The 21,776-nt window shown below is 43.4% G+C and overlaps 1 protein-coding gene across 4 annotated transcripts in view; it reads right to left on the bottom strand.

Moving 5' to 3' along the window:
* Window positions 1-9,759: 9,759 nt before the first annotated feature.
* Window positions 9,760-21,776, bottom strand: part of kita (KIT proto-oncogene, receptor tyrosine kinase a) — a 40,278-nt gene continuing 28,261 nt past the window's right edge. For 3 of the 4 annotated variants that reach the window (XM_048252864.1, XM_048252865.1, XM_048252866.1), the window contains 6 exons: window positions 17,955-18,070; window positions 16,527-16,649; window positions 16,071-16,182; window positions 14,291-14,390; window positions 13,796-13,901; window positions 9,760-13,536 (listed from right to left, as the gene is read on the bottom strand). In XM_048252864.1, the coding sequence (XP_048108821.1) occupies window positions 13,291-13,536; window positions 13,796-13,901; window positions 14,291-14,390; window positions 16,071-16,182; window positions 16,527-16,649; window positions 17,955-18,070 (803 nt within the window). In that variant the 3' untranslated portion in view covers window positions 9,760-13,290. Of the gene's footprint in view, window positions 13,537-13,795; window positions 13,902-14,286; window positions 14,391-16,070; window positions 16,183-16,526; window positions 16,650-17,954; window positions 18,071-21,776 lie in introns of those variants that run through there. The other variant, XM_048252867.1, reaches the window with a different exon arrangement.

Below are 21,776 nucleotides of genomic sequence, written 5' to 3'. Positions count from 1 at the left end.
TGCAATGTTGACAATGTATCATCACGTGTACCCTTGTGTCACTGATGTTGACTGTTTTGCCATGACATGCAAACGGGTAACATATATGAATGTAACTTACTCAATCGATGGATCTAGAGCAGAAAGGTCAGCATATGTATATGCTAAGTGGTGTGGAAACACTAACAGTTTTGAGGAACCCATCCTTGACCCTCTAGCAGAACTACGACCAGCCATTATAAAGCAGTTTATAGTTGTTAATGTTGTGTCAAAGGGTACTGCATTTAAACATGTTATTGCACAAGTTTCCTGGCTTCATCCCCATCCGGACAGACATTTTTATGGAAAGCCAATAGAATTTTGGGGTTTGCAGGGAACAGACACGTCATACCCAGCATCATTTCTGCCAGTTGAGCGCATTGCTGGGAGATGTGTGGTTAATACATCCTCTGTGCATTTAAGTAAGACCAAAGAAAAGGTCACTAATCATGCCACAATGCACAGTAGTTGAGCTCTAGGAGACTGTGATCTCTGCAGACCCCTCATTCTGATTCTAATGTTGTTTGCATGGAATGCACATTTTACCTTGCTGATTCTGATTCACATTTTACCAGCTGATTCTGATTAAAACTAATTTTTGAAATAAATTATTTTGTGTATCTTTTTTACATAACATTTGCCATTGCTAATGGCATACACAGTAATCTAGCATACTTTAATGAAATAAATCAATTCAAGCTAAAATGTAAGAGTCTATAATTAGGCTATACTGAGCCTGATCTATTTGTACCAGAGATTTTCTTACCTTTTAGAAAAATGTCACCTGGGGTAAAACTCCCCCTGCAACCCTGATTTGCATTTGTATAGCTCACAGCATATTCATTTACATGTTAAAGCTTCCCCTAGAATTAGGAGGAGGGGGGTCATGGGGGGACAACTGCCAAGCAAGGCCCACGTCAATTTCTGACAATTCATGGCAGTTTTCGGCGTTGCCTGCAAATTACCGTGAACAGCCGTTAACCTGAACTTCCATGACAATATACAGTGCCGCATAGTGACGGAAATCACACTTTTCATGCAGTGTGAGTTGCAGCGCTGTCCTATTGTGTGTAGAGGGAATTTGAAAGACAACCGATTATCCCGCCCCTCGGACTGAGCACTGCCAACGGTGAGTCCCCAGACCCTACATTTTAATGTGGGTCTGGCTCGTCAGGCTAGTGGATATGGGAAAGCGCTGTTCAATCACTCCCCTCACCCACATTTTTCCTATCAATCAGGGATCGAACCGGCCACCAAGAGACAAGTCGGATTCCCTAACCAGTAGGCCACGGATGCCCTTAAATGCCCTATGCTTCAAGTGCATACCTGTCAACATTTAGCTTTCCAAAAACGGGAGATTTTTTTTTCGGGGGGGGGGGGACTGGGGGCAGTATACCGGATCTGTGTTTGCATATTTAATATGTTTCATACACGTGTTTCAACACTGCATTTCGGTCGTTGCTTTTACCTTACCATTACCTTACCCATGCCAGTTATGTATCCGCCAGCTGCCTGCCTGCAGCCTACTTCCAAAACTCCAAAGCTGCTTGCTGTCAGATTTGGTTCCGAGGGAACAAGTTCAGTGTATCAACAACACTCAATAACAGTTTATGTGATGTGTTAATCAATTAAATTCCCCACAATTTCACAACAGCTAGTTCTGGAGTAGGCCATTCAACTGGCCCGCTTGCTTACGACGAGAATCGGGCTGCGCAGTTGGCACCCGCTTCCTTATTTGGGTTTTGGGTTGCCAGGTTTTAGCCTATGACAAAACGGTTGAAATTGAAAGTAAGTGATCGTGTATGTGTAGGGTGTATTTCATACACAATCTGACAACCTGAATGGGATCAATGATTTAAAAAAAAAAGTTTGATGGCCATGCAAATTACGGGAGTTTTCCGGGAGAAATAACAAAACGGGAGGGTGCTGGGAGATGACCTTGAAATACGGGAGAAACCCGGGAAAAACGGGAGTGTTGACAGGTATGCAAGTGACTCATTGCATGTGGAAAGTCTTGCTGCTCCAATTAAAGAATCTAACAATGATGGTCTAATATAGAATGATGGTGAAAGTGTAGGCCTAACATGAAAGGAAAACGGATCAAATGAACTACTACATGGCTCTTAATGGGGGAAAAATCTAAAATATGTGGCACTCATGGCTCTCCAGCTGCATTATAAAGGTTCCCAACCCCTGTATGAAATGATAGTTTGAGGATCATCACCTGCTGGAATAGAGGAAGACAGGAGAATGTAAACAAATAGAAAAACAAAACAGAAAAACATAAGTAAGATACAGACAGAGAGAAAAAGAGTTGGAAAGAGAGATTGAGAGAGAAAGAGTAAAAGAGAGAGAGCGAGAGCTAGGAAGGCCCACCATCCTTTCATTTCATGTCACTCTTATAAAATGTGGTGCCAGTAAGACATTCTGAGATGCCAGAGGCAATATTACAGACTGTCACTCACACATCACCACAATGTGTACCAGCGGACACACCATAATGAGGGCACCCTCCCTCCTGCTCTCCTCTTGTTTTGCAAAGGTATCCAGGTAATGAGGCTGTTTTGTTTAATGGACGATGTTTTGACAAGCATTGTCCTTGGTACAGGTTCATGGCAAGAAGAGGAACTGTTGTTTTCCATTACAGTGCTGGTTGTGACCAATAAGATTGACGTTGTGTTTTGTTACTGTTATCAACTCATGTTGTTCTTGGATCAAGCAACACAGCCATGAGCTGTTCTTAATCTTCCTCAACTCAGTGATCAAAGGAATTAATAACCCTTGAAGTTGTGGGTTGAATTCCCAGCTTCCACCGTTGTGCCCTTGAGCAAGGCACCTAACCCCAAGTTGCTCCAGGGATAATGTAATCTCTTGTAATATAGTTCAGGGGTCCCCAACCTTTTATGTACCATGGACCGGTTTGATTCCTATTTTTTTTTCACGGACCAGTGGGGGGGTTTGTTCCATATGTGTTGTGCATGCATTACTTGAAAAGAACTAGCTCCAGTTATGTATGAACAGTGAAGGTAACGATCTCTTGTGAAAAACGTGAACTTGAAGAAGTGAAAATTGAACAATATGAACTATGAATATTGAACAACTTGAAGCTACATCTATAAGTGTGAACATGCTTAACAAAATATGGGAACAAAACATGGGAACTAAACGTGCATTACGAATATAATCAGTGGGAGCCCTGCTTGTTTCCCTGATACAAGAAGCTTCCATCTGGGGGTGATGGAAGACAGTGACACCCTCAGTGTGTTTGCAACTAGACAAATTGCGCAATCGACTGGACATTTCAGTCATTGCCGAAAACCCGGCCTCGCATACATACGTGGTGGGAAACGTTTTCAGCGCTTTTACGGCTATCTCGGGATATTCTGCTTTGGTTTTGATCCAAAAACCCGCCAGAGAGGTTTCCTTATACACACTCTTAAGACCACCGTCATTTGCAATTTCGATCAACTGCTCTTCCTCCTGCGCTGACAAGTTAGGACTATTCGGGATATTGACAAATGGGTTGCGGACCCACTCATTGGTTTGCCGTGAATCTTTGAAGGATGGGACATTAATGCACAAATAGGCTGACACCAGACATAATTTCACTGCATTTCTTACTTCCAGTAACTATATGCATGTGACAATAAACTTCCTTGTATCCTTGTAAGTAACGCCAAACTCATTTGAAAGCTTAACAAGGTGATCGGGCAAGACCAGCAGCGTAGAGAAAGGGCCCTGCCTCAGTCTCTCCCAAAACCCCCACTACTGTTTGGAACATATCAAATACACCCGACGGTCCACTCGTCGTCCCTACAAATCAAGCTTGGCTTTAAACGCATTTAACTTTATCTGCCAGTTTAAAGACAGTCGCCATTCTCCCCTGGAGTGACAGGTTGAGGTCATTAAGCAACCCGAATATGTCACACAGGTAAGCTTGAAGTTTTGACACCCAGTCCTCATCACTAAAATGTGCAGCTAATGGTGACTTTTTTCTGCTCGCGAACTCAAACACTCTGGCCAGTGACCTGCTAAAGATGCTTGTTTTTGTTGCTCATTCTAGCAGTTTAGCTAACTTCGTGTGACACTACCGCTCGCCAAGAACAAGTGAAGTGAGCTGACCTGAGGCTGCGAGCTGAAGGCAATATGTAAAAGTGTTGATGCATGGAAAGACAGACGTAAGAAAATAGACCTTGCTAAATGCAAACATGCGTGCAATCAAACAACTGCATATAGGCCTATGCCATGTAAAAACGTGACATTATTGCGAATTAAATTTAGTTTAGTTTGCATGCATTTTTTTTTAAACTCATGTCGTAGGCTACGGCCCGGTGGTTGGGGACCGCTGATATAGTTGACATATGTGAGTCACTTTGGACAACAGTGTCTGCTAAATGAATACATGTAAATAATGTTACAGTAACATGAAGAAATCTCAGAGGCATATAGTAAAACAGTTTAAGCAAGACATAATATCATCATATAACATAATATAATAGACAGCTACAGAGACAATGTGGAGGTGGAAAAACTGTAACTATTTAGACAGTGATTCATCTTACGGTAAAGCACAAGCAGAAAAAAAACAACAACTAAAAAAACATGACTGAACAAGTTGCTGGCGCCTACTGGTTTTGATACCATAATGTATGATGTAAAAATCATCACCATGACCAAGTTATGCCAGTCAGCAGGCACAGGGCATGCACCCACCTGTGGTCAGGGAGAGAGCGTTGGCGACTTTGAGGAACGTATTCAGTTTGGTGTTTGTGTGGGCATAGAATAAGCACAATAAAAGCGCAAGGGCATTTTAGGACATGTTAAATAGCTAGGATGGATGGAAAGTAATGTCAGAAGCAGTCAATGTTTTTACAACTATCTTAAAACCACCTTAAGCCTGCTCAGCAAATAATTACTTAAGCTGTGTTTGCATTAATACTTTGAAACTGGATTGTAAACAAATATTTCTTCCCTGTTTCTTCCTCTAACAGACTTATCCTTCTGTACATTCCATGCATGATCTCTCTCAATCACACACACACACACACACACACACACACACACACACACACACAGATATACAGTACATGTGAGGCCATGTGGAGGGTTTTTAGTCATGTGGTCACTGGAGCATGCAGTTTAACTGGTGAAGAATGTTTCCTGAGTCCCCTGCGTAAGCATCTACCCAACACAGACACACACACACACAGGCCACTGGCCATCTGCAGACGAGATGACATATGAAGTCCATGAAGCGTCAGAAATGAATGACCCTGTTTCTTCACAGTGTGCAGGGCAATCCTCACAGATGCAATACAGACCATTCTGTCACTGCACAAGAATTTCCTGTGAAACTGTATTTCTCCAGAAAAACAATCAACCACAGGATTCTTTCTAAAGCACTCTCCACACTCTCCAGACCCAACTGTTTACAATAAAAGTTCCAGGTTACTACTTTGCCTCTGTTAAGTTGATTTCCACAGATGCTGAGAAAGACCACTTAAAGAGTTGCTCTCTTAGGGGTTTAGATTAGAATTATTTCCTCTCACGTAAAGCTCATCCCCTCACGGAAAGTTGCTGTCTGAAACTGTTGTACTGTAGATGGTGAGGTCTTTTCTCTTTTCTTTTGTTTTACTTAATATTCCCAGTATCCAGGACCTGTAAAATGTATATAGATGTGCGTACACCTCTACACTTCAGTACTGTAGATGGTGACCTTTTTTCCCACTTAAATAACACACCACCTTTCCTTTTCACTAACACTTACATATCAATAAATTACGAGGCCATGGACTGCATGTCTTCAGGAATAAACAAATCATATCCCATAAACTTCACAGGAAATACAAACATTAAACATGCGTTTTCTACAAGTGAGTGACACTCACAATAACACAGAATAGAATGACAGTGGAAACAGTGGTGCTCAGTGACCTCTGGCTCTCCGCCACTGCATCTTTGATGAGACGGAGGAAGGTGATAGCCCTACGGCCAGTGGAATGTTCCATGGCTTAACCCTCGGCCAGATCACCAATTGGACACAAACCCCTGTGGCTGCCCTGGTCAGAGCTTTTATTTTTACCCTCCGAGTTATTCAATTATTCACTTTCAAGCACTATGAGGACACATGCTGCAGTGTCACTCACACGCAACTGAATGGCGATGGCCAGGGAGAGATACCCTGTTGTGGAAAGACTATAGACCAACAGATGGAAGTGTTCCATGCAATCATTGGATGAATGATGTGTACGTGTGTTTTGTATTTGTGTGGTGTGTGTGTGTGTGGGGGCGGGTGGCGGGGGGGGGAAGCCTATACGGATAGATTTTATGGTGATGCATTAATTCCACCTGGAGGCTCATTATGCACATACGGGCGTTTTGAATGTGCAATACATGCATTTATGGGAGAGTGAGAGGGAGAGGAAGACAGCAAGAAGAAGAAAGTAAAAAACAAAGACAGAAATATGTGTGTTCTGTGTCTCTGGTCAGGGTCTCGACAGTGTGTGTGTGTGTGTGTCTGTGTGTAATGATGTGTGCAATGGAGAGGAAAGAGGCACACTTACACATGGCTAGACATGTTTTGCACAGATTTGTATACAGATGTAGGCTATAATCTTCTCCTCCATGCATGTCTATGTCCCAGTCACAACTTACACAATGAAAGGACCGCCTCCACACCCTGAGAAAAAAACATTCACTGTCTGCAACAGGCTCAAGTTCACGTTCCATACTGAGATCTTCGGTTAGAACACTCCATGCACTCCATGGCTGATGGGAAGGGTGTTGCACTCCACGGCTGATGGGAAGGGTGTTGCAGTCATGCCAGGACTGTGGTTAAGTGTGGGGTGTGTCTGGAATTACCTCATACCTTTTGTGGAGTGTGAGAAAGAAAGGAAGAATCCATAGCCGATACATACCCGGAACTATATTCTTCTGTTGGCAAAACACTGCTACCTGGGCGCAGTGATTGCATACAGCCAGACAATTGCACTACCCTATCCCACCCATAGTGTTCTATTTATTTATAAATGTACATAATGTAATTGCACTTATACATAGCCATATTCTACTGCTCTTCATACTATTCATCCTGTACACTTATTCCTCTTATAATAGGACGTACCTGCTAACATACACACATACAGACACAGTACATGCCACAACATTCCCTTTATTACCCCCCTCTCTCTCACACACACACTCTCACACACACACACACACAAATGCACAAACACAGACATAAATACACACCACACACGCCACCAATCTGGTTACTACACTGGTGGTAATGAAGCAAGTCACAAGTCTGCGTGTCACATGCCCTGGCTTTAGGCTTTCGCCTCATTTGAAGTGAGTGATGGTGAAACGAGAGGCATCCCATGCTAAGGATTAGAAAACCCTGACAAATACGCGTTTGTTTTCCCACCAAACCTTGTGGTATCAGTTGGCACAAGTCATTATGCAATAAATGGAGACTATTGTCTGCTGTGGTGAAACAGTTTCCAACCATTCCTTCCAGGGAAAAAAAAGAGGGAGAGTTAATAAGACAAATTAGAGTGCTGGAGAGATAACGACAGCTCCAGAGGCGAAGAGAAAGACACAGAGAAGAGGGAGGAGGAGAAAGACAGTGGGATGAAGAGAGCCAGAGAGAGAGAGGTTATTGGTATTGTACAAATAGTTACACTGTTTTGTTTTGTGCTTTGGCAACACTGTACCTACTGTCATGCTAATAAAGCATGGAATTGAACTGAGAGGGAAAGAGAAAGAGTGTGTGTCTGAGAGGAGAGATAGAGAAAGACAGGAATATATACCATAACGAGGAACAGAAAGAGGGAGATGAAATGAAGGAGAGCAACAGACAGATGGAATGAAAAGTGCTGACTTGTTCATCCTGAGGTGGCGGTGAGCAAGGACCCACAGCCCTCACAACCACATTACATGCACCACCAGCTTAATTAATCAGGTGTGGGCAAAAAGGAATCCTGCCGGGGCAACTCTCTCTCTCTCTCTCTCTCTCTCTCTCTCTCTCTCTCTCTCTCTCTCTTCCTCTCTTTTTCTACCTTTCTCTAAGCCATCTCTCTTCCCCTTGCTTAGCTATGTCTTTAATGGGTTCTCCTTTGGGTTGTAGGAAATTGCTTTCTCTTTTGAAATGTGTTGTCATCAACATGGAAAAAAAAGCTAATAATAAAAAAAAGCTAATAAATAAGAGCCCTGAAGTCTGTCATCCATCTGACCTGTTTGGGATAGCCATGAAATTGCTTTAACATTCTGATTATTCTGGTCTAATGTGATTCCAGTATAATCTCTGTCACATCTCTGGAAATTAAATCAAGCATGCTGCTCTGCTTTTGGAGTATGATGGAAAGCATGATCTATGTTTCCACAATATCAAGTGTACTTGGTCTGTCACTGCAGGGGATATCCATATCTTTGTATCAAGGTAGTGGGTGGTGCTTCAGCCGGGTGCATTTTTGAAGATTGAAAGTGCTGTGTATGAACACCTGTTGTTTGGTGCAGGTGAGAGGGAACCCATCGGTTCTTCTGGTTCCTTCCAGCTGTTCTTCTGTTTAAGTGTCTGCGCTCAGATGGTACTCTCACGTCTTTACAAAGCATTGAGTCATTCTGCTTTCTTTGTGTTTTCTCTCTTTCGGTGAATGGTGGGATATCCTCTTTGTCTTATCAGATGGCTGCAAAACAAGAAACAAAGCAAAACAATGGATCCGAGAGCAGAGCTCTGGGACCCGAGCGAGACCCGTCATCAGGCTGAAGTCCTGGGACTTTTTTCCATCCTTGAGAGACTCCTAACATGTAACTGAGTATTGGACACGGAGTACAGATATAAGGAGCTAAACGGTTAGAGTGTATGTGACTGCTCACGTCACTGCCAGCAATGTTTGGGTAATATATTGGTTATGGTTTATGCATGTGGTTTGTGTATAGGGTCAGTGTCAGGTTACAGATAATGGTCAAGGATACAGCTCCAAAGCTGTGATATGATTAAGGTCTTGGTAACACAACATAAGAATTCCCCTTTTCATCAATTGTGAACATACTTCGTACCAATTCAGTCTAAAATCCCCCTACCCACGACCTAGCAAGTCGTTATTTCAAGGTAAAAGGACTACATTGTGTTGCTTTAAAGTGACTGTAATCTGCTAATCTGCAGTGTTTGGGTTAAGGATTTGCATGGGTATTAATTAACCAGCACTGCAGCCAAGCATGTTCTGTGACTGCAAGACCACTAAGTGGGTCTGCAGTGTCCATTAGAGATGTCCAGGGGATTCCTGGGATTTCACTCTATCAGTGAGGATGTCTGAACCATATATGGGCTACAGAAAGAGAGAAAGAAAGGGGTACTCTGTTTCTGTTGTTGCAGATGGCCGCTGGTGGACGCCAGCCAACACTTAAATTCCTATCTGACTGTGCGGGCAAAGGAAGTGAGCTTTAAAAATAATCTACAGTCCACTGAGCAGTGGCACAGCCAAAGTGAGTGAGTACTCCAGACCGTAGTTGCTATACATAAGCAACAACAGTTAGTGAAGATAATCGCCTCTGGCATCAAAGGGCCTCATATGCCAGCACAGATGGCTGACAATATGTCTGAAAATCATCAATCAGAGAACAATATGCAAGGAACAGCAATTAGTAAGAGTGATATTTCCGCAATGGAAATGTATTGTGTGTGTGTCTAGGATGTTATAAAAAATGAAATTCACTTGCCAGTGTTTTCTTTGTAAGAGGTTTACTTACAGAGTGAAGAATTATCAACAAATAAGATAACAGATTACACAATTTCACACAATTTTTGTCAAATAAAAATAGTTAAATAAATATACAATACACATGGAAAACATAATTTGTCATCAAATCAAATTCCATCCATCTGTAATCCTAATCTGCTATCAAAGGTACCAATCTGAACTTTGTTTTTGTCTGGATTTGGATTTGACAGCCAGCTTCTGGCCTCAATTGAGAACAGCTACACAAATCCAAAGCAAAATCCTGAAGGGAATTACAGTAAGACTGAAAGTCTGTGGGCTGACTGGAATTGTTATCCTGATTAAGCATTAGCTATGTGTTAAGAGGTTAATTAAGTAACCTGAACATTGGCTTGAGTATAAACAGAATACCACTTGTCTTGCTATCCAATGGTTAGAGACTTATTAGAAAATACAGTATTATGCCATAACAGATACAGTATATGAGTATGATCGGTGAATACATTGTCATTGCTAGCACAAACCAAGAGCACTGAAGAACACTGAGAGCATTAGTCAGACTCATGCAGTAGCAGTTGAAGAAGCCTGTGTATGTTGGAGCCCAAAGCTGAGACTCAGATGGAGGGATTGCTATCTTTACCTCAAATGAATTATTTATAATGGTAATCAATTCTCATCCTTTAAAACAGTTGAACTAAGACCTTTGGCGATGAGCATGCCGTGGGCCAGCAACCTATGTGACGCAACTTATATGATTACATTGTAATATTATTAATATGATAATCTACACAGCCCAGGCCATACAGCATAACTTATTCAGTGTACCATATTATTTCAAAATAACATTGAAATCAGTAGAACAGTTATAAACATATTTATAATAACAACCTTCAGGAATGTCACATTCAGAATTATATACGCAGAAGAATTGGTTTAGGCAGTAGCAGTAGACAGTGCAGTCACATTGGTTGGGGATTGTTTGCACAGGAAAGCCTGGTACAATACCTATGCTTATCAAATCTCTGGAGCATAACAAGGCAATGGCCCTCGTGGAAATAAACACACACACAACCGTAAGTTCACCTGTGAGGTCTATACACAGACAGAAACACACACACACACACACGCACATCAGTTCATTTACCAGATGCCCTGCGGAACAATGTCTCTCTGTGGGAAGGCGGAAGTTGTAAGGAGGGGGATTTGGGAGCGCGCCGGATCTTACCGACTGGGGGACACTGGAAGCGAGACTTCCGCCAGAGGAAGCAGCTGCACCAGCGGCCAAGAGAGATGGAGTGAGACAGAGAGAGAAAGACAGCGAGAGAGAGGGACAAAGGACAGAGCGATGTCTGGAGACTCACCATTGACTGACTGCCTGGCCGGCTGACCGGGGGTCCTAGCTGGAAGGCTTGGCATCACGGTGGTCCAAATGCCATTAGTGGAATAATACGGGTGACTGCTGAGTCAGAAGCCCCCACTGTGCTGATGCCACACCTGCCAGCCTCTCAGCGGGCACTACCAGCCTCTAGCAAAAGTCTGTATATGTGCATGCATATTTGGCCAAATCCTTTTTTAGATGAGAGCTTCTTACTGGAAACAGCCATGCACAGCAGAATACACGCCACTGGCAGGTTTAGGCCAATTCAAACCTCACCTCTGGCTATTCCTCTAAAGCATGGACGCTGTCGATGGAAATTGGCAATTCTTATACTCAAACAGCTTATCATTGACTATTAAAATAAAAGATAAACAACTGCTGAATTCCCATTGGCTGCTCCAGACATGTAATGGCTCTGGTTAGTTTTAGAAATGGAAGTGTTTAGAGGATGTCGTTACATTGGCTGGAACTCAAGTTGCCCTGGAAACAACAAACAGAATATTGTTGCCGCAGCGCTCAAGCACCTTCTTTTCTATTGTTTGCAAAAGGTGTAGCACCACACCTGCCTGAGTGATGAACGTTTTGATAAAGCTGATCAAAAGTTTGATTGCACAGAAACCTATAAAGCACAGAGGACTTTCTGATTCTCTGCACTACCTAATCAGCTAATCAGCCCACATGCCTCTGGTCCCCAGCTTTTGCAGTAGGTTAACACTGTCATGGAAAAAAACACCATACACACACACACACTAAAAAGTAAATATATAGCATATGTATGTATATAAATACAAATGTACATGTTCTTTCAGCTTTACATTTCTTCTGTTCTTTTCTTCTTTTCACGTGGTGGGAGAGGGCACATCCACAATGGAGCAACTGCTGCTGACATGAAGCTGCCGCAGAAGCCCAAGGTTCCCCGCCCAACAGGGCCACACACACACTCACACTGCACACACTCAATACTAACACGCACACACATCGACCCACCACAGTACCGTCAACACACAGTCACATGACTCTCAAACAAAGTGCTTACTAACCGACTCTCATGAACTACAATGGAAGTCTGTCACATCTGGACTAAACTGGACTGAGCTGGAGAAAAAATACTGATGCTGGAATAACAATTGTAACTGTTAGAATACTAGAGAAAGAGAACACAGTACATGCAATGCTACATTTGAACCAAACAACCGAGAGGAAATGACACACATTAAGGAACAGTAGGATTTCTTTTTGGGATAGAATCAGGAATGCTGACGAGCCAACTCAGGAATCTCGCAGCTCGTAAATGTCCTTGAAATGTGGAAATGGAGAGTGGTTGGCCAGGCTAGTCCGCCGTCTGTCTGTTTTTTGCAGAAGACTGACAACCTGCTACGAGCACACAAAGGCAGAACTGTGTGAAACAGAGAGAGAGAGAGAGTTCCTCATTGAGTCTCCCCGTGATAACGAACTGATGATTAACTTAAGGTTAACGAAAGGTGGCAGGGAGAGATTTGCAAGGTAAATTAGCAACAGCTGTCTGATCTATCACTAGCGGGGACAGTTGATACAATTGTTCCACTGCAGTTTTTGGCAGTACTGTTTGTTTAACATGATCGGCACTCCTCCAGCAAAGCTGATCAGCAGCTCTGATCCTGGCGCAGTCTTTTCTAGAGACCAAAAACAACAATACACACTGTTCATTTGGGCCATAACCCAGAGAGTGAAGAGCTGCTGCTTTAGGATGCAGGCCAAGAGCATGAGTCAGAACCAACAAAAGGGCCAACACGGCTCCAGGATGGAAACTGACCTCTCTACCCCCGTTTCATCAAATTCGTCTCATCACCCCAAAATTCCCATAATTCACTTGGGCCACGGAATGACGTCATGAGTCTGTTTCTCTGTCCATAAAGGGTGAGGAGTACTTGCTCCGTCCGAGGTGTTAGTAGGGCCCCCACACCCCCATCTCTTCCTCTTCTGGTTCAGCCCCAACCTGAATCCCTTGTTTGGGATGAAGCACCAGCAGTGCGCTGGAGGAAAGGAGGGAGGGAGCGAGATGGGGGTGGCATCAGCGGCTTGAAGCCTGAGCGTGCTGTCCGCTGGGCTGGAGTCCTGCTACTGAGGCACTGGCCAAGGCAGCCTGGTGGATTCAAAAAGTCTGGGTGGGAGGTGTCCCCCCCCCCCCTGTAGAGCTCACACCTGAGGTGGTGGTCTTGCTCCGGCCTCCCTCGCGTGGAGCGCAGTGTGGTTTCTAGGCAGTAGGGGCTGCGAGGGGGGACTGCGTGGGTGGTGCTGGCGCTGGTGCTGGTGGTGGTTGTGGCGGCGCGGGTGGTGGCCCATGGGGCTCTGTCTCAGGGCCCGGGCTCTGGACATCGGAGAGAGCTGGTTTTCACGAGCGACCTTCGTGGCGGGATACCGTGAATTGAAGTTCAGATAAATCTACAGAGGAATGGTGAATGAGGGAAGGGCATTAGAGAGAGAGAGAGAGAGAGAGAGAGAGAGAGAGAGAAGGGAGGCGGGTAAGGGGTAGGTAGAGTTCAAGTGACAGACAGAGAGAGTGGTGGAGAGGTTTTCATGTTATTTCAATTCCTAACAAAAGCAACACAGTTCTGCCAACAACATCACGTCTCCATCCTAAACGTCCCAATGATGACAGGTTTACAGAATTCAAAAAAGCGTAGGAGAAGCTGAAGCTCACATGTTTGGTGGCATCAGAGAGCTGCAGCTCCACCTTCTCCACCAGCTTCCTGAAGGAGGGCCTCCTGCAAGGGTCCGTGTCCCAGCACGAGCGCATCACCACATACCTGTGGCACAGCAACAAAGCATCAAGGCCTGTCCTCAGCACCTGCGCACGTACTCCTTCTCATGTGATAGCATGCCGGCACGGATTCATTACACATCAGATTTCAGATTTGAAGTGTACCTCCAAATTAACTTACACATGGAGACACAAACATGGGAACATGATTGTTCAAGGGAAACAAGGAGAAATTCCTGGATGAGGCGTGAGTATTCTTGTGTTTTGGAAAACACATTTGGGTTCATGGGTGTTCTGCTGCAGACCATTTGACTAACGATGCAGTGAGATGATGGAACTCGAGTAAATGGGAGGTGGGCTTGTTGGCAGTAGTATCACTGTGGCTGGAGACAAATTTAAGGCCAATCACACACACACACACACCAGGTCACTTACATTTCGCTGGGTGCAAACTCAGGGGCATCCATCCTGTACCCTTCCTTGATCATTTTGTAGAACTTGGCATCCACAGGCATGCCAGGGTATGGGCTTCTGCCTGTACGAGGAACACACAAGAGAACAGTGAAAACAAGAGAGAGACAGAAAGAGAGAGAGAGAGCGAGAGCAGTCTTAGGAGTCTCTCGCCCTCGCCCTGTTTTTGGCTCTGTCTCCTTGTAAGTATCAGCCTCAGCAGTGTTGTATATCTACCTCTCAGACAAGCACCTGGGCAAGAAGCCAGTCGTGACTGTCACTCTACACTAGCGTGGTTAGCATGCAGACCTTCTCAATTGGAATTGAGTGGGTCTGGAAAAGGTTAATGGGCTCTTTGCACGTATGGCTCTTTGCACGCACGGCTGATTACGGTGGAACCAGGTGCGCCACTATTGTTAATGTAATTAGTGTCTACAAGGACCTGGTTGGGCAAGAGAGAGACAGAAAGAGAGAGAGAGAGCTAGAGCAGTCTTAGGGAGTCTCACCCCGCCCTGTTTTTGGCTCTGTCTCCTTGTAGGCATCAGCCTCAGCAGTGTTGTATATCTACCTCTCAGACAAGCACCTGGGCAAGAAGCCAGTCGTGACTGTCACTCTACACTAGCGTGGTTAGCATGCAGACCTTCTCAATTGGAATTGAGAGTGGGTCTGGAAAAGGTTAATGGGCTCTTTGCACGTATGGCTCTTTGCACGTACGGCTGATTACGGTGGAACCAGGTGTGCCACTATTGTTAATGTAATTAGTGTCTACAAGGACCTGGTTGGGCGTTGCACCTAGTAAATCAACACGTTAAGATAAACAAGGATTTTTGTGAGTTAAAATTGTTATTATTGGGCAAACAAGGTATTCAGTGTCGGAGTGAAGATGCCGCATTGAGAGCCGGAGTGAGTCGGAGTGAAGGTGCCGCGTTGAGAGCCTTTCGTGCAAGTAGCCCATTGACCTACGACTTCCAGCAGGGGCGTAACTAGCAGTGAAATTGAACTTAAATTGGTACATTAACTCTTACCAAATTGTTTCAGAAGTGCAGCAATCTTGTAAACAAAGGTTTCAAATGCAGTTGCCGTTTACTCGATTCCAAAGAAATACATACCCATGCCTGATTAGCAATTGTATTTGCGTGCCCGTGTTTTAGGGACATTGGAAATGGGGTACAATGGCCTTTTGGCCAGACGGACCTGCAGAGCAAATTCCAAATTTGCCAAAGGTTCGTATGGGTATTCCCAGGCTCTATACCTGTGTGGATACAGCTGCTGCTCACACACTTTGTTCCCTAATGTTCCAATCAAAACATTCAGTCACAGTTTAAGTTCCAGCAGTACCCTTTGTAAACATACTTACGGTGAATACATTTTTCTCAGGCAAATTTAATTAGAAGAGAATTAAAATTTCATTCCAGGTAAGAAACATTAGGATGTATATTTTCTGTACTGAATGTATTTTGTACTTTCTTACTTGCTGACATTTAATTATATTAAACAAAATATATTATTATTATGAAAAATAATATGGTCATATAGCTTTTTCAGTCATGATTTCAACTTAACTTTTTACAATTTTTTGTTTCCAAGTAACTCACTCAAGCAGTACAGGTTTAAAATAGACAATTACATGTACCTTAAGCATGAATGCTTCTCATTAATGGAAACATCAGATCTATTAACCTTTACAGATCTAGGATCAGCTGTAATAACAGTGTGCCGGAGTTAACGAAAGTTCAGAGCAGATTTGGAATCAGCTCAAGCTTACCCAGAGAGAAAATCTCCCACAGCAGGATGCCATATGACCAAACATCACTCTCGAACGTGTAAACACAATCAAAGATACTTTCTGGAGACATCCATTTGACAGGGAGACGGGCCTGTGCAGGAAATACATCATAAGTGGTGGACTACAGACACAGAACACACACTCCTCACTGGCTATTAAGAGCGGGACAAAACAAGCCAGAAGACGAGGATTTGTCATGAATAATATTGTATTTAACCGAACTGACTGCCATCAGAAAAAAGTGTGCATCGACACACACACACACACACACACACACACACACACACACACACACACACACACACACACACACACACACAAACACACAAACACACCTCAGGCACATTAAAGCTTTACTCTACTGTACTCTAATTTACACACACACACACACACACACACACACACTGAAAGAGAGACAGAAAATGGGAGACTTACGTTGCCCTTGACAACATAGTTGGAGTCAGTTGTGATGTCTCGTGCAAGTCCAAAGTCACAGATCTTGGCCACTCTGCCTTCAGTTAAGAGGATGTTTCTGGCGGCAAGATCTCTGTGAATACACTGCACAAAATACACACACACACACACACACACACAATTTGATTGGTAAACACACAGTGCATAGCCTAGAAATCTAGACGCACCCTAGCACCAGCAAATGTAATTTGCTGCCCGGGCTAGTCCAGCAACTCTCCGTTGGCTTGCGAGCTAGAAAAATGTAACTTCGATAGGGCCAATCACATCGTGTATAGAGACGTTAGGTGGGCTTAACATAATGATTGATGTCCTATTGCGTGCAGAGGGAATTTGAAAGACAACCGATTATCCCGCCCCTCAGACTGAGCATTGCCAACGGTGAGTCCCCAGACCCTACATTTTAATATGGGTCTGGCTCGTCAGGCTACACAGTGCATACTTATGTGTAATTCACATATACAGTAGGCCTATAGAGGCACGTGGTGAAATATTGATGAGACCATTAAAGGAGACAGACGCTATGCTTCAGAGCACCTGGCTAAGTGGAGCTGCTGGTGTCTTATTGAAGGGCTCACATTGATTTGAACTCCTAATGAATTACACTTAACATACATTATATCACTTAAGATTTGTGTGTGTGTGTGTGTGTGTGTGTTTGTGTGGTTGTTTGTCTGTATATGTTCTACATGTATATTATGTATGTGTATCAGTGTGTGTGTGTGTGTGTGTGTGTGTGTATGTATGTAATCAGATCGGCAAACAAGATCGTATGTCTATGTCGGAGACAGATGAGCAGCCTGCTCGGGTTACAGAGTTGGGACACAGCTTCAAGTGTGAAAGGAAGGATGTTTCACTATTAAATGATCTATACCATTACATGCTCAGAGACAGCAGTGCCAATTCAGAGGGATTACAGAGGGGTCTCTTCATGTTACACGGCTGCAGTGCTTTCAATGTTCAAACATGCCGAATGAATGACAGAAATGGCCGGAATGTCAGTGTAAGCTCACACCTGCGTGAGGAATCAGGGAGAGAGGGATGAAGAGCAGTGGAGGATAGCAACAAGAGAAAAAGGAATGAAGGGAATAGAGGAGAGGAGAAAGGGGGGAAGAGAAGAGGAAGAGAGGAGAAGGGGAGCACCTGGGTTCTGGAAGCTGCCTCCCCACCAAACCCCTCACTGTGAATTTAAAACTGCTCTCAAAACGTATCTTTCCAGGTTGGCAAACCCCATATCACTTACTGTACAAATACTTATCCTATCACTAAGATGTATTTTTTTAACCTAAATACGCTTTTAAATAAAATGTATTATTGTAATGTGAGTGCAAAAAGACAAGGCCACTAAAGAAAGAGAGAAAAAGAATCCGAGAAGAAAAGAACGACTCGTACATTTTTGGAGGCTAGGAAGTCCATGCCCTTGGCTACTTGGTAGGAGAAGCTGAGCAGGTCCTCGGTGTCCAGAGGGTGGAAGTCATCCTGCTCCAGCTGGTCAGAGCCAGAACCACCTGGATCCCAGAGGCACAAACACACACACAAAAACACACACACACACAAACACAAAATCTATTTAAATTGTGCACATACACTATAAACGATGCAACAGAAATAGTGCTGCCACTAACGACTAATTTTCTACCGACTAATCTTTCGACTAATTTTTCAATTAGTCGACTAATCTAAATGGCTTAATTAAAAAAAAAATCAAGTGGTTGTTTTTCCGTTGTGTCCATTTTATTTTGAACTCTACAGAAGGGCCAAAACATAAAATATATATCAGCCTACCTTTGTTAGAAGCTCATTAAGTAAACTGTTCAAAAACATTATGTATGAACAATCTAAGCATACGAATCTGCTTGTTATTGACATGTATCTCCTTACTTAACTACATATGCTTGTGGTAAATGTGTTCTGTATTGTGAGTTATGCTCTGATCTGAGATGCGTTCCGAAAAAGATGTCAATGTATTATCTCGTTCTGTGTTATAGGGATGCTGTCTCTTTAATGACGCACACCTTGATTGTTGTTATCACGGGCGGCGCCATGTTTGTTATAATGTTTTTATAACTGAAACATGGCTTAGGGGTGGTGATTTGTCCTCCTTTGTTGAATTATGTCCTCCTCACTGTGGTTTTTTAAACTCTCCCAGGGTTTCAGGTCGTGGTGGGGGTCTGGCAACGGTGTTTAATAAATTACACAAGTGTAGGCCTCTGCCCACTCAAACTTATACTACTTTTGAAGCTCAGGTGTTACTTGTAAATGCACACTTCCCAATTTTATGTGCTCTGGTCTATAGACCCCCTAAAGCCACTACCAGTTTCTTATAAGAGTTTTCTGACCTCCTGTCTTTTATGGCTTCTCACTCCGATAAATTACTAATCTTAGGAGATTTCAATCTTCACATTTGCTGTCCTACCAAGCCAATGGTAAATTCATTTTTAAATCTGATGGATTCTTTCAATCTAACTCAGTCAATCTCTGGCCCTACTTATCTGAGAGGTCATACACTGGACCTGGTCCTGTCACAGGGCCTTTGTATCTCAAATGTGAATGTTCCCAACATTGCTGTGTCTGACCATTATTTGATAGAGTTTGAGTGTTGCTGGCCCTCCCCGCCCCTCCCCTCCCCCCACCTCAACCTTGTCACCTAGCCCGTTCTTTTAACTCTGCCACAGCCACACATTTCTGTGACCTCTTCGAGCTCACTCTTCCCTTACTACCCCACCCTCATCCCCCTGAACTTTTTCCCTGTACTAACATAGAAGAACTGGTCTCTTTTCTTAATCAGGCTTGCTCCCATAAATTGGATCAGATAGCCCCCTTAAAATTAAAACGACCAAAGACCACTATCTCTACACCCTGGCAAAATGACTCCACTCACGCCCTCCGTCAAGCATGCAGAAGGGCTGAGCGTAAGTGGAAACAACATAAACTCCAGGTCACCTATGAAATCTTCAAACAGCAGTTAAAGCTTTATCAACTCTCTGTCAAGGAAGCAAAGGCTGATTATTTTGCTCAGTTGATCAACACCCAGGCTCACAGGCCTAGGGTTCTCTTTAAAACAATAAATTCATTTCTTAACCCTGCTGTAAATTCTGCTGACACATCAATTACTTGTGATGAATTTCTAAAATTCTTCATTGAAAAAAACTGACAAAATCAGGCTCAATATCTCCCCTGTAAACCCTCTTCCACCCTTGAGCCCATCAGCCCCTTTCAGCTGTTCTCTTCGGTATCCTCCTCTCAGCTGTCAGATGGAGTGTCTCATTTGAAGCCCTCCTTTTGCCCCTCTGACATCATGCCCTCTCGACTGTTCAAGGAGGTTTTCAGTATACTCTGCCCCATTATACTAGCTATTATAAACTGCTCTTTATCCAATGGCACTGTCCCCTCTAGCTTTAAGCATGCCATAGTCCAGCCTCTGTTAAAAAAGCCCAGTCTGGACTCCAGCGACCCCCTAAAACTTTAGACCCATCTCTAAGCTACCTTTTCTTTCTAAAATCTTAGAAAAGGTTGTTTTCCAGCAGCTTTCCTCCCACCTAAACAACTGCAACATCCTGGATAAGTTTCAGTCAGGCTTCAGAGCCCTTCACAGCACAGAGTCTGCCTTACTTAAAGTTTTTAACAACATTCTGCTCACCGTAGACTCTGGCTCATGTGCTGTCCTTCTCCTTCTTGACCTCAGTGCTGCATTTGACACTATAGACCACAACATTCTGCTGGCATGCCTACATGGCAAAGTAGGACTGCGAGGCTCAGTCCTAAACTGGTTTAGGTCCTATCTGGAGGACAGAACCTTTTGTGTCAAAGTAGGTAACCAGTCTTCTTCCATTGCTGCAAGTAAATATGGTGTCCCCCAAGGGTCCATTCTAGGCCCCCTGCTCTTCTTCCTCTACATGCTGCCCCTGGGCTCCATCCTCCAGAAGCACAACATGAAATATCACTGCTATGCTGATGACACACAGCTTTATCTGCCTTTCAGTCCAAATTGCACTTCCACCCTCAGCAAACTGTTTAGCTGTCTTGAGGACATCAAATACTGGATGGCATGCAACTTTTTGCAATTAAATGAAAGCAAAACAGAAATAATTCTCTTTGGCTCCCCCTCCTCTGTCACCAACCTAAGCAATGCACTTGGTCCTCTCTCACCTAACCTGCATAGCCTAGTCAAAAACCTGGGCGTTCAGTTAGATGGGTCCTTGAATTTTAACAAACAAGTCAGCAGTGTAGTCAAAGGCAGTTTCTACCAATTAAGAACCATAGCCAAGCTGAAACCCATTCTGTCCGCAACTGATCTTGAAACCGTTGTCCATGCCTTCATCTCCTCCTGCTTAGACTACTGCAATTCTCTGTACATTGGCATGTCACAATCAAATCTAAATAAACTCCAGCTGGTACAAAACGCTGCTGCTAGGCTCCTCACCAACACCAAAAAGAGTCATCACGTAACACCAATTTTAGCTCCGCTACACTGGCTTCCAGTCAAATTCAGGATTGAGTTTAAAATTTTACTTTCTGTTTTGAAAGCCCTTAAAGGTTTAGCCCCATCTTACATCTCTGAACTTCTGCCCCCACACTCTACTACCAGGTCACTCAGGTCACAAGACCAACTACTGCTTGCTGTCCCACGTACACGCCTTAAAACCTGTGGCGACCAAGCTTTTTCTGTAGCTGCTCCAAAGCTCTGGAATACCCTTCCTCTACATATCAAATCCTCCCCTACAATTACCTCCTTCAAATCCAATCTCAAGACATATTTTTTCTCACTTGTTTTTAATACAGTATGATGTTTTTGGTCTTGTTTTAATTTTCTTATTTATTTTTATTTATCTTATCTATTTTCTTGTCGCTGCTAATAATGCTGTCTTGATACGAATAATCACACTTAGTTTGTGTAGATGTATGGCCTTTGTGTAGATGTATGATCTTATTGTTATGACTTATTAAGCTTATTAGCTTTCTTTGGTCAGCACTTTGGCTCAACCCCTGTTGTTTTTAAATGTACTATATAAATAAATGACTTGACTTGACTTGACTTTAACTTTTTTTTGTATAAATGAATAAACACGCCGTTGCATTGTCAGCATGACACACTCTAAATGTCATGGTCGATTACGTTGACAAAGTCCACTAATCTCAGCAGCACTAAACAGAAAGAAAGAGCTCTTAAGAGAAGAGAAGTGCAGTACAAAAAAAGAAAAGAAGAGATTTGAT

This window comes from Alosa alosa, chromosome 9 (assembly GCF_017589495.1).
Source record: "Alosa alosa isolate M-15738 ecotype Scorff River chromosome 9, AALO_Geno_1.1, whole genome shotgun sequence".
In the NCBI taxonomy this organism is placed as follows: domain Eukaryota; kingdom Metazoa; phylum Chordata; class Actinopteri; order Clupeiformes; family Clupeidae; genus Alosa; species Alosa alosa.
This window is presented reverse-complemented; position numbering and strand designations above follow the sequence as displayed.